This window comes from Embiotoca jacksoni, unplaced genomic scaffold (assembly GCF_022577435.1).
Source record: "Embiotoca jacksoni isolate LCO1_2020_lvr unplaced genomic scaffold, fEmbJac1.0.p SCAF_12, whole genome shotgun sequence".
Taxonomy (NCBI): domain Eukaryota; kingdom Metazoa; phylum Chordata; class Actinopteri; family Embiotocidae; genus Embiotoca; species Embiotoca jacksoni.
In genome coordinates this window covers 345585-361308 of record NW_027185252.1, presented here as the reverse complement: position 1 = coordinate 361308, position 15724 = coordinate 345585, and the positions used below count along the sequence as shown (strand labels likewise).

At 44.4% G+C, this 15724-nt stretch overlaps 1 protein-coding gene across 1 annotated transcript in view; it reads right to left on the bottom strand.

Moving 5' to 3' along the window:
• atrnl1a (attractin-like 1a) overlaps positions 1-15724 on the bottom strand; it is a 197228-nt gene that overhangs the window by 28668 nt on the left and 152836 nt on the right. Inside the window, 1 exon segment of the mRNA XM_069144142.1 lies at positions 10616-10711. Coding sequence (XP_069000243.1) covers positions 10616-10711 — 96 coding nt within the window.

The following is a 15724-nucleotide window of genomic DNA, read 5'->3' as shown; positions in this document are numbered from 1 at the left end:
AAGAGGAGAGGGACCACCCGGCTTGTTGTCTGTGCACAGTTGCAAGCGAGCATCACTGAACGTGGTATCACTGAACGTGGTATGGGTAGCTTGCCAAAGGAGACCCTTGAACTGTTGATCAGCTGAAATCCTATATCAGGCAACAATGGGACAACATTTCACTTTCAAAACTCCAGCAACTGATCTCTCCTCAGTTCCCACACATTTACAGAGTGTTGTAAAAAGAACAGGTGATGCAAAACATGACCCCAACTGTTTTGAAACCGGTTGCTGGCATCAAATTCTAAATGAGCAAATATTTTTTATAAAACAATACAACTTCTCAGTTTTAACATTTGATATGTTGTCTTTGGTCAATTTGCAATAAAATGTGTGTTTACATGGTTTGCAAATCACTCCATTTTGTTTTTATTTACATTTTACACAGCGTCCCAACTTTTTGGGAAACAGGTTTGTACTTTTAACTGGAGCTGCTTATCGAGACCGTAAACTTGCTCTAAAATCCCAAAGAAGAACAAATCAAATCAAATTTTATAAACTATTTCAAACGAACAGAGATTTATAAGCCTCACGTTATTTGTCAAGTTGGTGTTCCTTGCAGTTAAAATAAAAGAAACTAAGTCCTGGTCATTTACAGGACTCGTCTGACCCGGGGAAAAATAGTAGTGAAGGAGGGACACGGAGTCTTTACTGACGGACATCTGAAAAACTGTGATAGCAGCGCCGCTGTGGATAGTGTCAGTTCAAGAGAGCATAGGCCGAAAATACAACACAGTTTCATAAAGTTTGGTCAAAGATCAAATGAAACATCTGTTTTGCTCTCTCTCAAATATGTGGAGGGTCCGTGCAGTGAAATACGGCGAAAAAGGGCAAAGACGCTCTATAAAGTTGAGGAGAAAAATGTGTCTCTGACTGATAAAAGTTGTTAAAAAAACAACAACCAGGGACCGAAGAGAAAAGTAAACTGCAAAAAAACCAAAACTCCCAAATTTAAGATAGAGGCCGGGTCATAAAACGTTAACAGACACATTTTTATTGGTCTCCGTGAGCCTCCTCGGATAGATGTCGGTCCCCACCTGCTGTTTGGAGGTAAATCCTCGACCGCACAGGAGGAAGTTGAAACCACGGCAGCTTCTCACCTCGTCTGACAGATCTGAATCCACTTTGTATTTCTTTTATTTTTCTCTTCAGGATCTGCTCAACAGACGTGCAGGAAATCACGAGGCCTTTTACATCTGACTTCAAACGCGTACGAGGTGCGATCGGAGAGTTCAGATATCAGAGCACAGAGTGCAAAATCACACCATGTATTCAACTCAGGAAACTGGTACCGGAAACTCAACCCGCTGGGTTCGGTTCCTCGAGAGTTGACACTAAATCAGGCTGTTCAAGTGCCTCATTGATACTCGAAGATGCTTCCTGCTCTTCCATCACTGTGTCGGTATACGGTTAATTAAACACACTTCTGGCTGACGACGAGGATATCGTGACAACAGTGAAAGTGATTTAATGATAGCCAATTAAAAAAAAAAAAAAAAAAAAAGAACAATATTTCATAAACAGAAGTTATATCACGGGTCATTTTTAACAACAAAACTGGATTCACTTGAAGTGTAAACCGGCCGACAAATTAGTAAACATGTTGTTCAAGCACAGATTCACTGGTTAAATATTTAACATGAAGTTCTAATAGGAAGTACAGTAAAGAAATGAGTGTGAACAAACTGTTCAACATACAAACAGTATCTCCACATCCCACAGGAACAGATAAAACCTGCTGGGGAGTATTCACTTGAAATAAATGGAGGATCTGATGTTCTGGATTTCTAATGTGGAATGAAGCGAATATTTACAGTCGAAAAAGAAAATCCTTTTATCTACATTTCAGCCTGACATGTTTGGTATTTTTCTCCGTGAAAAGTCTGTTTGGGATCTTGAATAGAATTGAAAAAGTTGTTGTGTTAACTTGTCTCTCAGCGGCCGGCGTGATGTGGCGTTGACCCGACCCACCGCGGGCCTGCTGCTTGTTGAAAGGGGTTTTTAAAGTACCAAACAAAAACAAAAAAAACGCCTGCCGGCAAAACCAAACAAACTGCACCGCTGCGTTAATACACTTCACGGTGTGTCCAATGCAACTTTATAGATCCGTCAGTCAGTCCGACCTCTGCTCCGCCGGCGCCGCCTCCTCTCCGACACTCAGCGGAGTCGCTCCGCATGCTCGACCCTCCGATTACAGACTTCCACAGACACGAGACATTTATCGTGCTCTTTTAAATGTCTGCCACTGGGGAAGGGGGGGCGGGGGAGGGGGAGAGGGGGGGGAGGGTTGATAGGGGGGGAGGGTTGATAGGGGGGGTTCAGATCCAGACATCTACCCGGATATTTCCGTCATTAAAGCAGTCGACGTGGCCCGGCTGGGTTTTTGTGACGACTGCCTCGGTTTAATGTTAATGTCTGAGTTCAATTTTCAACTGGAAAGTTCCTGAAGTTCATCGAGCTGCCAGACATTTAAAACAAATCAGAAAAAAGAAAAAGAAGAAGCGCAGAAAAAAAGGGTCATAAGTCGTTAAAAGTTCAAATAAAAACAAAAAAAACAATGACAGCTGAAAACAATAACTTTGAGTGTTTAAGCAAAGTAAGTTTTCAGCGGTGGTGTCAACAAGTGTTATAACTTCACTATAACTGCCTCTTCATCCTACAATCATTTTTTTTAAACGGCAAAAAGTGGTAAAATTTGTGGCTGGAAAAACATTTGTGAAATATATCTGAGAGACACGGAGAGAAAGAAAAAGCTAAACAGAGGCTGAGTTTGCTCAGCTGAAGCGGCTGCAGGTGCTTCTCCTCCTCCAGCCGGTGAAAATATATCATGTCCGACACTTTTTCTAAATCTGCGCGATCATAAAAAGAAGAAAAAAAAAAAAGCGTAAACAGAACATGAAGAGGAATGGGTTTGTTTTAGCCTCGTTAGTGTTGACAGAGGTGTGAGTTATTGAGTTAATAATGGAGCTGCATGTGTGTGTGTACGGTCATACGGTCATGCGACACACACACACACACACACACACACACACACAAACACACACACACACACACACACACACACACACACACACACACACACACACACACACACACACACACACACACAAAGAGCCACAGGTGAGTGGAAAGCCAAATCAAACCAAAGGAACGTACAATTGTCCTAAGATGAATGCAAATGAGTGTGTCTGTGTGTGTTTGTCATGCACCTTTTCTCATTTATTTTCCGCCTGATAGAAGCCTTTGTGTTGTTCGATAACCCCTTGCAGTGGTGTGTGTGTGTGTGTGTGTGTGTGTGTGTGTGTGTGTGTGTGTGTGTGTGTGTGTACAGTATTTAGCTGCGTATTTTTTTCCTACCAAACACATTACTCCCAGGTGTCATAAATATTCTTTATCTGCCTCTTTGCCCTGTCATTCCCTCCCTCTCTCCCTCCCTCCCTCCCTCTCTCTCTCTCTCCCTCCCTCCCTCTCTCTCTCCCTCCCTCCCTTCCTCTCTCCCTCCCTCCCTCTCTCCCTCTCTCCCTCTCTCTCTCCCTCTCTCCCTCCCTCTCTCTCTCCCTCCCTCTCTCCCTTCCTCTCTCCCTCCCTCTCTCCCTCCCTCCCTCCCTCTCTCCCTCCCTCCCTCCATCCATCCGCCCTGTCCCACCCAGCCCTCCTTCCTCAAGACATATTAAATCCCGCGCAATTGAAGAATAAACACGCCACATTAAAACATAAAATATGAAATTGATTCATTCTTTTTGCTTTAAATGGCATTATGAAAACGGGAGAGTGTCGTTAATCAGTGGCGGAGGTGTGTGTGTGTGTGTGTCTGTGTAGTGGGGGGGGGGGGGGAGTTGTGGGGGGGGCTTGCTCTATGCGGGTGGAGGCGTGCAGATGCTCGTGGCTGCGGGCTCATCAGCTTTACGACGTCGCGGCGGTGCTTTATGGAGGCAGTGGAGACATCGATTTATGCTGATGGTCCGCCTGTGTTCCGTAATGCAGCTATGACACGCTGTAAAGCTGCGATCGGCGTTGGGGAGCCGAGGAAGGTGGTAAACAGGCCCGTAGAGCCAGCGATGCGGCTGCTATTTAACATATGGAGGGGGAGGAGGGTTGTACTTAGGTGGTGGTGCAGGCAAGACATCCCATAATCATATGGATATATAGTACTGCAATGTCCCAGATATAAATAGGCGCTAGTTATGAGACAACACTTTTCTTTTTTTTCCAGCATCTGTTTTTGTGGGTTAATTAATGGTCCCGGTGTCGGTCAATAAAAACACAAAGTTAACTGAACACAGAACCAACCGGTGGCTAACACAACGTTAGCATCGTCTCCCGTTCCCCTGTACAGTCAGATGTGCTTCCACCGTGGTACATCGCTATTATAATGGAGGATTTACAGAAGGAAAGAGGAAACTGCTCGTGTGCAGATTGATGTTCACAGTAATAATCGTTCACGTTACATTTGTAATCTTTTGCATGTTTGTGCGCTGCTGCGTGTCTCCGTACGCGGATCGAGCAGAGTGCAAACGCTGCAAGTGAATCTTATTAATACGCCCTTAAAATAACAGTAAAATACTGATATACTGATTTAAGATCAGCTTTCTGTTGGTCCAAGAAAAACAGACGTCCACACACCCTCACGACCAACTAACCCAAGCCACGCCTTTAAAAACAACAAATGGTTTCTGTTTTTCTTGTTAGTTTGAAGTTTGGGTTTTTCATCCCCCCTGGAAACAGAACCATGACTATAAAAGAGTTTGGGTCAAATTGCACAAACCAGTGCATCTCCTCCCAGCAGTGACACGTGTAGTTTGTAGAATTAACCCATCCGAGACACCTGGCTCTGTGAAAAGTTTCTTCTTACAACGCTGATACAGTTATGCTCAATGTGGGTTTTTTTCCCCTTTTGTATGAAGAGTATAATTGGTAGTCTTTAAAGGATAAAAGAAAAAAAACATCTCCAGCTACGACACTCAGCCTCTATCATTAAAAAACATTAACCAAGCGCAGACACCTGAACGTGCGAACATTTCAAAAATGATAGAAGGCCCTTGTTGAAAGAGTACCTATAATTGCACGTCTTCAGAGGACCGAAAATATGTTTTTGAACGAAAACCACCTGGAGAGCATTTTAAGTTCATCCTTGAAGTGTCCTGGGAAGTCTGAGCACACCCTGCGTCCACATGAGTTTATACAGCAGTGTGATGGATCGCAAAAAACTGTTTGTTCCTGCAGACGCGAGAGAATAAAAGACTTGTGGTTTATTTTGAACACAGATGCTGAAGACTGCAGCCTCTGAAAGGAAACTCGAGAGGAACACTCAGGGGATGGTGTTGTGGAAGACGCAGTATTTACCCATATGGCAACATGGAGCGGTTGAAGAGAACATAAATCGTGACTCAGATACCGGGTGGGCAGTGAAGGACAAAGTTTGTGTGCACAGATTTATGTCAGCAATGTTTTCTGGAAATTACGTGATACTGACTTTTCTTTCCAAATTATGTTAGAAAGGAAAGTTCAAATTATGATTTTCATGGAGAGGTTTGTAGGGAGGTGATCAGTGTGTTTGTAAAATCTTTGCAAAGACATCAAAGACTTAATCTTTGTAATTCCAGTCCCAAAAAATTAACAATAATATGCTTAACATTGCTGTGACTGCTTTCAAAACACACTTGCTGTTGTTGATAAGTGACATGTAGACAACATTTAAATATTGTCAAAAATATTTGCGCTACCATCACGAGTAAATTATCTTCTTTTTTTAAACAACGATGTGTAACTCCTAATAAAAACCTGAGTGCTACTTCTGATATTTGTAAATTGGGGTTGTGCACCCTTGAATTCGTCCCCCAGGATCAGACTGTCAACACCGAGTTTCACTGGGACCTTCGGAGGTGTCTGAGGGGAAAACATTTTCTGCAGAACATCTGGACTGCAGCGCCGTGGCACAAATTTCTCACAACTGCATCTCCTCACCTCCCTACTCGCCAGATTTACAACAGAACTTTTTGATTTCACCTCGTATGATTTCACAAATGTATTAATTTCCAGATTAAAAAGCCAGAGGTTATGAAGGGGGCCCGTACCTCCTCTAACAGGCCTCCACTTTGCACCAAAGCAGTCCCGACTGCACCAGGTCGGGCTCAGATGCCCCGTTCGCACGGGTTCGACTCCAGCTTCACATTACACGGTCGGCTGAGTTTGAGTCGGTGCCAAAATATCAGCCAATAAATCATCCCGTTAAATACATGCGTGTTGATTACAAGCAGACCTACTGATTAGACTGAATGCACGCTGACAAGCCTGCTGCTCGGGCTGAAATAACACAGGATGATAATGGAAAAAAATAACAGCATGAAAGGCAAACTATCTGAGAAGGTGATGGAAGAACGAACATACAATGTGTATAATGGAAATTCAGATAAAGAAAACATGCGAAGCACAGCTCAGCCACCGTTGATGCGTTTATCCGCCATCACACTTCTTTCCATGCAATTATATCTTAATCGGTTTATCCACGCACACTTTCCCACCCTCTCCTATACACACCGAATCACTACCTGAGTGCGGCAACAACAGGCGGAGCGCTCCTCGCTGTCTAAACACCATGAAATGGGGCGATGATGACTCTATCTGTTGCTCTGCACTCGGCTGCTCTGGACAAGCAGGACGACATAAAGTAGCAGGGCCGGACGGAAATGTTTCCCTTTCCCTCATTAATTACACAATTATGCTAAGCTGCATGCTCGTCTATGAACCAGATGTTGTGTAATTAACCTCGGTGTGAAGATAGCGTTCTGGCCCATTGTCTCTCACCTTCAAGAACAGAATGGAAACCAGGCAGAGGCAGCGATAAGGGAAGGTACTCCTGAGGTTTCCAAAAACCCAACTAAGAACAGTCCAACCTGGTCGAAACAAAGCTGGAACTAATTATTAAGCATCAGGCGCAGACCGCCCGCCATACTCCTTCGTCTCCATAACCTTCAGCTCAAACTGTGCGAGGAGACGAAACCCCCGAACACCGAGTGGAGACGAGCGGAGGCGGACTTTGTGTTAACGGAAGGCAGAGTGGGCAGAAATAACAATAATATGAGACTCAAGATCCAAAAGAAAAATGTTTTCCTCACACTGTGAATGTTTAAATCGATGTATATCATCAGGATCATCTTAAAAGAAGGGAAACTTATTCCAGCAGGTCAGCTGAGTACGAGATTTCTGTACAGCGACTACACAAATTAGGTGGATTTCTGCTCGGGTACACGGTGTTAGTATATTATTATTCTTAGTTTTACACAAAGTTCAAAATGTCAGTCTCATTCGAAGACTCTGCCGTGTTCGATATCCAGCAAATCTCTCGCTGCATGTTTGTTTGCATCACGCGGTTTGATGAATGACTCGTGTTGTTCTCTTTGCTTTTCATTCTGACCACTTGACCTCTCGCAGGCATCAAATCTCTTGCAACATCTGTCACTGGGCTCCATCGGGCTGCAGGCGGGGCCACGGAGACGGCTCGAGGGGGGTGTAAGAGTTCACTTCCCATAATGCACTGCGGCTATCAGGATTATTAATTTGTTGGAACGCGTCACAACCAGGCAAGGTCATTCAAATTACCTTGTTCCACTTTGCTGCTCTGCGTGTAATGAGATAATCTATCGTTAAACAAATTGCAACTATAGGATGACCCAAACCGCTGGAGACACATTTGTCTTCTGTGAAGCAGACTGGTGGTTCACGAGGACATACGAGAACGGTGCTGTGAATTATTGTGAAGAAGCCTTCAGCAACATGTTGCCTCCATATGTTCAGACTTCACATTCAAACATAAAGCCGACTGCTGCTTTATGAAGCAAACTGAGCTCACGTGAAAACTAACTTCAAGGTTAACGTCCCCTCCAGCAGGACTGGGTTTAAAAAAAAAAAAAAAAAAAAAAAAAAAAAATCAATTTTTCGAGTCAAATCAATCTTTTCTTGTGGTTGGATTGAAATGAACCGTGTCCAGATACAATTACAGCAGGAGCAGTAAACATCTTTGTCAGACCACCAACAACAGTATTCATATACGGTATCTATAAAGTCTCAGTCCAGCAATGATCTGACAACAAGTGGTCTGGTTAAGTCAGCAAAGGCAGAGTGAATCCAATCCAGCCAAGTGTTTAGTCCAAAACACATCATTACATCCATAATACACACCGTCCGCTGCTGCATCATTTGAAACTTCCCAGCAGGCGTTATTCATTTTCTACATAATTTGCAGTAAAGTCAGGAAGCACCTTTACACTGCAAGGTTGATTGACATCTCACTGAGCCAATAGGGGCTTCCGTATCCTGTCCACAGCCTACAATAGCCAATCAGAGTCTGTCTTGAGTGGCGGTGTCAAATCCAGCCAATCGGAGGACACCTCGGCGATGATTGACGCTTGGTATAGCCAATGAGATTCTGTACAAACCGATACACCTCCACAAAACCACAACCGAGACGGGTTGTCTCCACATCCTCATGTCTCTGCCTCACAGTCGCCATCACTCCACAGCTGACGTCCTCTCCTGTTTATCCAAACTCTGAGTCACACAACAGAGGTGACGCCACTCGTCCTTTAAGACAAGGACACACCTGATTTATTTATTTATTTTTTAATTTTTTAGAGTACCTCTGTCATGTCTTGTTCTCTGCAATGTCTGTGTACAAGAAGCCGATATGAGCAGCGGGACCGGCCGCCTCTCTGAGGGCCCACGCTGCCCCTGGAGGGCCCTTCAGGCGGGTACATGAAGGTGAGGCTGGAGGATCACAGAGGACAGCTGCATGAAAACCTATTGAAACCAGCTGCAATCCCTCCCCCCTCCCCCCACTACACACACACACACACACACACACACACACACACACACACACACACACACACACACACACACACACACACACACACACACACACACACACACACACACCGTGAGACGAGGTGAGCTGTGTTTGTCTACGTCTGCTTGGCATAAGGTTCATGAAGACGATTTCATGTCCTCTTGTTTTCTTGCGAAACCCTCAAGCCCGAGGGTTCCTCCGACATCACAGAGACACTCGGGTGTTACGTGCTTTCAATCATCCCGATGCCACACACACACACACACACACACACACACACACACACACACACACACACACACACACACACACACACACAGTGAGGATCTCTATGAATGACACATTGAGCAGCTTAAAAGCTTATTCACCAGCTAGCTTAGCCGTGTAGCGTAATGTATTTTATCCTCTGGACAAATATAGATGTTGAAGTGATAATCTAAGCCCGACATGATAAAGAAAAATGTTCACTATTTGAATGATTTTGCTTAGATCAGCTCAATCAATCACGGTCACTCTTTAGCTGGGTCGTTAAAAAATAAATACGTAGTTTCGGGGTCTGAAAAATGATGCTGATCCAGAAGTGTCTTCAGCTGCAATACCAGCGAGTGCCACTAGAGGTCGGCTCCAAAAAGCCTCCGGCTCCATAGACTCCCATTCAACTTCTCTCATCAAATCCAAAGTGAATAAAATGTGTCCATCAGTTATCTCGGTGTTGTTAGCTAAAGTCACTCCTTCTTCTTAGTTTTCTGGAGGTCCATCTGAAAATAATCCCTCATTCATTAGAAAAGAAGATTCAAGAAGACCTGTTTTTGGGGGCGTGTCTGTTTGATTGACAGGCCTGTGGTGCAGTCAGGTTACAGCTATCAGTGGGCGGGACGTGGTATCGTCAGGTTTCCGATCAGATCGAGTCAGATCCACCGCTGGCTCCTCCCCCAGCTCGTCCAAATATGGTCACTTCCTGCTCCAAATCAACGTCACTGCTGGCTCCTGCTCGGGTTCATATTTGCATCGTGACTCTTTCTGGCTGAGCTGCTTCCACTCACAGGAGGAGCTCTGAGCTTCAGCTTTTCTGTCTGATGCCGACGAGTATTCCCCGCTCGGCTTGAGGATTCTGCGTTTGATTGTTCACGTTCTGAACACTCCATGTAACCACGGCGACCCTTTTGTGTTTGCTGACGGCTAATCAGGGAAACAATGATAAAGCCACGCCGCCGCTCTCGCTGCACCGACGAAGGTCGATGGTTGACTCGGCCGTGCACGGCGCTGAGGGACGCCTCAATGATGCCCAACTGCCTTCATGAACTCTCCTCCACCTTCCTCCGGTCTGATGGATGGTGACTGCATTAACTTCCAGTCCCGACAGACGTTACTCAGAGGTTCTCGGTGCACTTTTCTTTTCAAGGCAAAGACATAATTATGACTGGATTCTGTCCCATGTTATCGATTTTCTTCAGCCTCTTTCACGTTCTTAAAAATATGTGGTTTCTTTGTCTGATTACATCCGACATGACGGATATCTGTCCGGCCTTAAGTTTGACTTTTCTTGAAACAAAGTGAAAGCAACTTGTTGCGCAACCAACCCGTCAGTGGGTGGACATCCTGTCAGTCTCACGAGTTTGTAAATGAAGACTGTCCTCATTGCGACGCTGTGATTTCCTTTGTGTGTGTGTGTTTCTGTGTGTCTTCTCTTGTTTGTGTTTATTCCACCATGTTTTGCGTCACCGCTCTGACCTGTAGCAGCTCCTCTTGGTCGCCGCCCACCTCCAGCGCCACGGCGACCGAGGCGAAGGGACGACTGGCCATCTGCTGTCGTTCTCTCATCAGCTGCTGCAGACAGACAGAAAAAACAGAAAAAGATCTTTTAATCTCGCGTCCTTTTTCAATTTATTTTTGTTTTTGTCAGGACTCCCTGTCGCAAGTCAGAAACATGTTGTCATTCATGTGCAGTTGGAGCGCAGCCGGCCACCGAGCAGATCTACCAGGACCACCTGGGAGGTTAAAATGCTCTGCTCCAGGGCATCACAGTAGTCGTGTATGAATGAGAGGATTCAATTTCTGAACTCCAGATTTAAATGGCAAGTGAAGCTTTCTTTTTTTGGGGAAAACTGACAACCATGTGGGATTTAGGAAGAAAGCAAAAGGATGAAGGGAAAAAGAAAGAGTGATGGGGATGAAGACAAATAGGAAAAAAAAAAAAAAAAAAAAAAAAAGGAAAAAAGCAGAAAGATAGAAGAGAATAGGTCGGAAAAAAGGATGAAAGGAGGAAGAGGAGGAGGAGGAGGAAGGTGGAGCAGAGATCAAAGTAGAGAGCTGGATAGACGCGCAGGAGGAGAGCGAACAGCTGGTGGTGGTGGTGGTGTGTGGGGGGGGAGGGGGAGTCAGAGGGGAGAGGGGGGAGGAGGGAGGGAGGAGGGCAGGCGAGCTTCATTAATGAGGAAATGTCAGATGAACAAAGGCAGACGGTGAGGCCTTCATCAGCATGACGTCCAAACACTGACCAGAAAAACACACAGACACGAGGCATTAAAACTAAAAAACACACAAACGAAGACACACACTCGTATCAGAGACACGAAGTGTGTGTGTGTGTGTGTGTGTGTGTGTGTGTGTGTGTGTGTGTGTGTGTGTACCTGAGGAAACAACAAGATGCCCGCTGCACCTTCATCTACCCTCCACTCTCCCCGGCCCGTTCCACTTCACTACAGACATGTTAATGGGTTTTGTTTCTACATTTAGCTCGAGGGGGAGGAGGAGGCACCTGTTCTACGCAACAACAACAAAAAAGAAGAAATTTCTGGCCGATTATGCGCCGAGCAGTAATCATCAGTATGTATCTCTGACTATGGAAAGCAGCCGGCGGGAGAGCAGAGGGAGAATGTGAGCTGCAGACGGTGACCCTCACAGGAGAACCAAAAGGTTGGCTCACAAACCGAGATGGTTTTCAACAAGACGAATAACACACGGTATGAAAATGTACTTTGAAGGATGAGTTTGGGAAACAAAAAGTTGTGATGCTACATTAACTGAAAGAAGAGAAAAGTAAAGAGCTCAGAAGTGTTCGAATTTATTATTTATATGATTTCAGCTGTGAAGGAGAAACTCACCACATTAATAAATACGTATGTAAAACCATAAAATTAAAAATTGAACTTAATATTGTGGAATAGTTCAGTAATTTACTGCAGGTCCTTTATACGTATTTGATTACTGTCATTTTAATTTAAAACATTATTTTTCCGAAGCAATATTTTTTGCATTTTACTGGATTTTGTGACATTTTAAAAACAACTCAAAGAATCCATCGATTGAGCAAATAATCAGTCAGTTAATCAATTGTAAATAAACTTTGGAAAAATTCTAATTTTCAAATAAAAAGAAAGAAATTGGCAATAAACTCCAAAAATAAACATAATAATGAACTTATTTATACGTATGATTGATAATGTTTCCTCTAATTTTGGCACATTTGGTACTCCATAGATCCTTTAAGGCTGGAGATAACAAACACCAGGACGCCGTCGAAAACGTTGAAGTTCCTGTAAGTTCTTGTAATTATCTGCCCAAAGTTATCCAGTCAACATCAAAGATGACAAATAGATACGTTTTAAATAATGAAAACGATAAACTTCACAAGAGAAAGAAGCACTGGAAGCGTGTTCGAAAGGCTTTTCAGAAGATTTAAAGAAGAAATAGAAACCTCTAAAATGTGCATAAAAAATAAAATAAAAAAAAAAAGCAAAAGTAAAAACATGTATTACAAAAACAATTCAAATGAAAACACAAAACATGACAAAAATAAGAAAGGAAGCAAAAGCAAATAATAAAAAAAGAAAGAAAGAAAGAAACAAAGCAGATAAACTGTCAGTAGGAAGAGGAAAAGGAATCAGAGGCGTCCTAAATGTCAGCGGCGTCTTCACTCTGTTAGCGCTCCCTAAACCGAAGCGTCTCGTAGCGGCGTGTCCTCTCTGGTACGAGAGCCGGCTGCACGCTGACATTAACTGGCTGTCAGGTGTTGTGCTGGCGCGCCGCCGGCTGCTCGACTTGCCGGTGTCAGGACTCTTTAAGCATGAATGAACACTACACCTGTAGCTACATCGGCAGCAGGCAAAAAAAATAAAAAAAACACTTCCGCTAGCGCCGCGCCGGCTAATGTGATGTCTTCTCTTGTTAGCTGTCAGCGCAACGCGGACGCCGCTCGTTTGACGGCGTTGTGCTCGCCGGCGTCGCCGTTCGCCTCCCGCCGACGTCAGCTCGGATTTGTCGGAGTCCAGGTTGAGTATGCGTGGGAGAGAGGGAGCGAGTCGGTGCACTCTCGGGTAATATATCCCCATTTAACAGTTTCAGACCTTTAAGAGCACATCGTGTTGTGGCGAACTGTTTCTGTTCAAAGAGATCGCAGCATCTACAAAGTCATCAACATCTTGTCTCCATCTGGGATTTTTTTCCTGGTTAATTTGAACTCTTTATTTTTTTGACTCTTCTGTCAAAAAAAAAAAAAAAACAGACCAAAAAAACCCAGCAGTATCACCGCTGTGCATGTTTTTAAATGTTGGGTCCAGCAGAGCCTTTTGTAGCTGCTACTTCACACAGAGTGGATAGAAAGCCTGATTGAAATAAGTACTGCCATTTTGATTTTTACTCTTTGTTCTAATCTTCTATCAGCAGGAATAAATGTGTTTTCTGTCCACAGTTTATAATCACCTACGTGCAGTAATTATCTCAGCAGTTATCAATTATCAAGTCAATCACTGTAATTGTTCCTTTTGTCCATTCTGGCTTTGGCGTAACTGTGAACCAACATTTTTAATGCACATATGGATACGGACTGTACACGGATCAGATCAGGTCGGGAACGACCCTTTAAACTCCTCTGTAACCTGCAAGAAGTCATAGAAGATCTACGTGGGTAACCTCGGCGACAGGTTAGCATGGGGACGGGGTGGATTGGGGAAACCCCCGTGTGTGTGTGTGTGTGTGTGTGTGTGTACATTAGCGAAAGCACGAGCTGTGATGTTAAAGTCAGAGGTCAAAGAAACCAAAGTGGACTGTTGATAGGACAGAGAAAGTCCTCTCTGGGTTGAAGGAAACACCGAAACCCTCCGATCCAACCTCTTTTTTTTTTTTTTTTTTTTTTTGGCGCGGCGCCGTAGCCGAACTGTTTATTCGCTGTTTTGCGTGCATCCATGTGTGAGCTCGTGTCACACGAGGTGTCCTCTCAGCTCTTCCCTCCCTGAAGCCACTGCAACTCTGTTAGAGAGTAGATGAAGTGGTCAAGGTGAGCCGGGTCACATTCAGTGTGTTTGATAGATGAGTCCAGACGGTGGAAATGATGTTTTGGTCATAAAAAGTGGGAGTAACATTCAGCACTGTGTTAAACTTTAGAGTGTGTGTGTTGCATCTCCTAACCCCCGCTATGCATACGTACATGTTCATCTTGGTCAAATAGACCGCTTGTGTGTGTGTGTGTGCACACGCATGTGTCGTGTGCTTAATGCCTCCTTTTAACAAGTCCTTGAGCGGGCAACAAGGACAAGACAGCGGCCATCTTCTCCGTCTGCCCGTCGGGGCTGTAAATCAGCCATAAAACGTCTAATTAACTCCGCTGTGCTGTAAACAAGCGACGCCACCGACGACATCACGAAAGCAGAGCGGCTACGTGTGCGTGTAAAGTTAGAGACGAGAAATACGATTTCGTTTTGAGGTATTTCAACCAAACAGCTGAAATTCAAAGTTAACATTCGCTGCGAGTACTTCTCCCGCTCGCATATTGAGTTTGCAGCCTGGAAGGGAGAGACACGACATCCAAACATCCGTCCATCCATCCAGACGCATAAACTGCCAAGAGAAAAATGAGAGTGCTGCAACAATGGAGCCAATCACACGGCGAATTATGTTTCACGGGACGCCGCTCAACCAAAGTAACACCTGCAAACGCTCAAATTGCCGGCACTGTACGACGGTTTGGAAATATCTGTGTAATGTGCTGTTGGCTGATTTCAGAGTGCACTCCTGTGCAAATGACGGGTTTCACGACACCAACGAGTACCTTGCCGCCACGACGGCTGCAATTAAACTCTCCACGCGCTGCGCGAGCGCCGCAGCTACTCCGATGTCAGTAAACACGCGTGTGTGTCTACGGATGTTTAGCATGCTGGTAGACGGTCGTAAGAGGGAATAATGCAGCAGCAGGAATTCTGTATCCTGCAGCAGCAAATTGCTGCCGACACACACACACACACACACACACACACACACACACACACACACACACACACACACACACACACACACACAGAAACAAGAAGTAACAATGAGCCGTGGTGGGGGGAGGGGCATGAGGAGAGTATTAAACTGTAATTTTATCAAAGAAATCAGAGAAATCAAAACTGAGCTTGAAAGCCGCATAAAAATGATGAAACTCACGATTCATTTCCTGAAAGGAAAACGCAAGTGCCGGTTTTAACGCCACATATTGGTGATAATAATATAGTAGCAATGAAATGAATCTGGTCATTCATTTTTCTCTATTAAAACGGAATTAACTACAAACTGGTCTACAAACCAATCAATGTCAAGTACAGGGACGTAAGTATGTCACATATAGTACTTTGCTCTTTGGTTCGGACTCCCAGCTGTGATTACGCTCTTGTGGACAAATGTGAGTAAATTGTTTCACAATCTGGTGGAAAGCCAGAAAAACCAGAAGAGTGGACGCAGCGAAAGCAGATTAATCTGCACGAATCTGTTGAAAAATGTGAAGCCAAACCAAACACCGTCGACTCAAACAAACCACTAAAATGTACTGATATCAACCTGCTAAACAACACACTTCTCATTCCA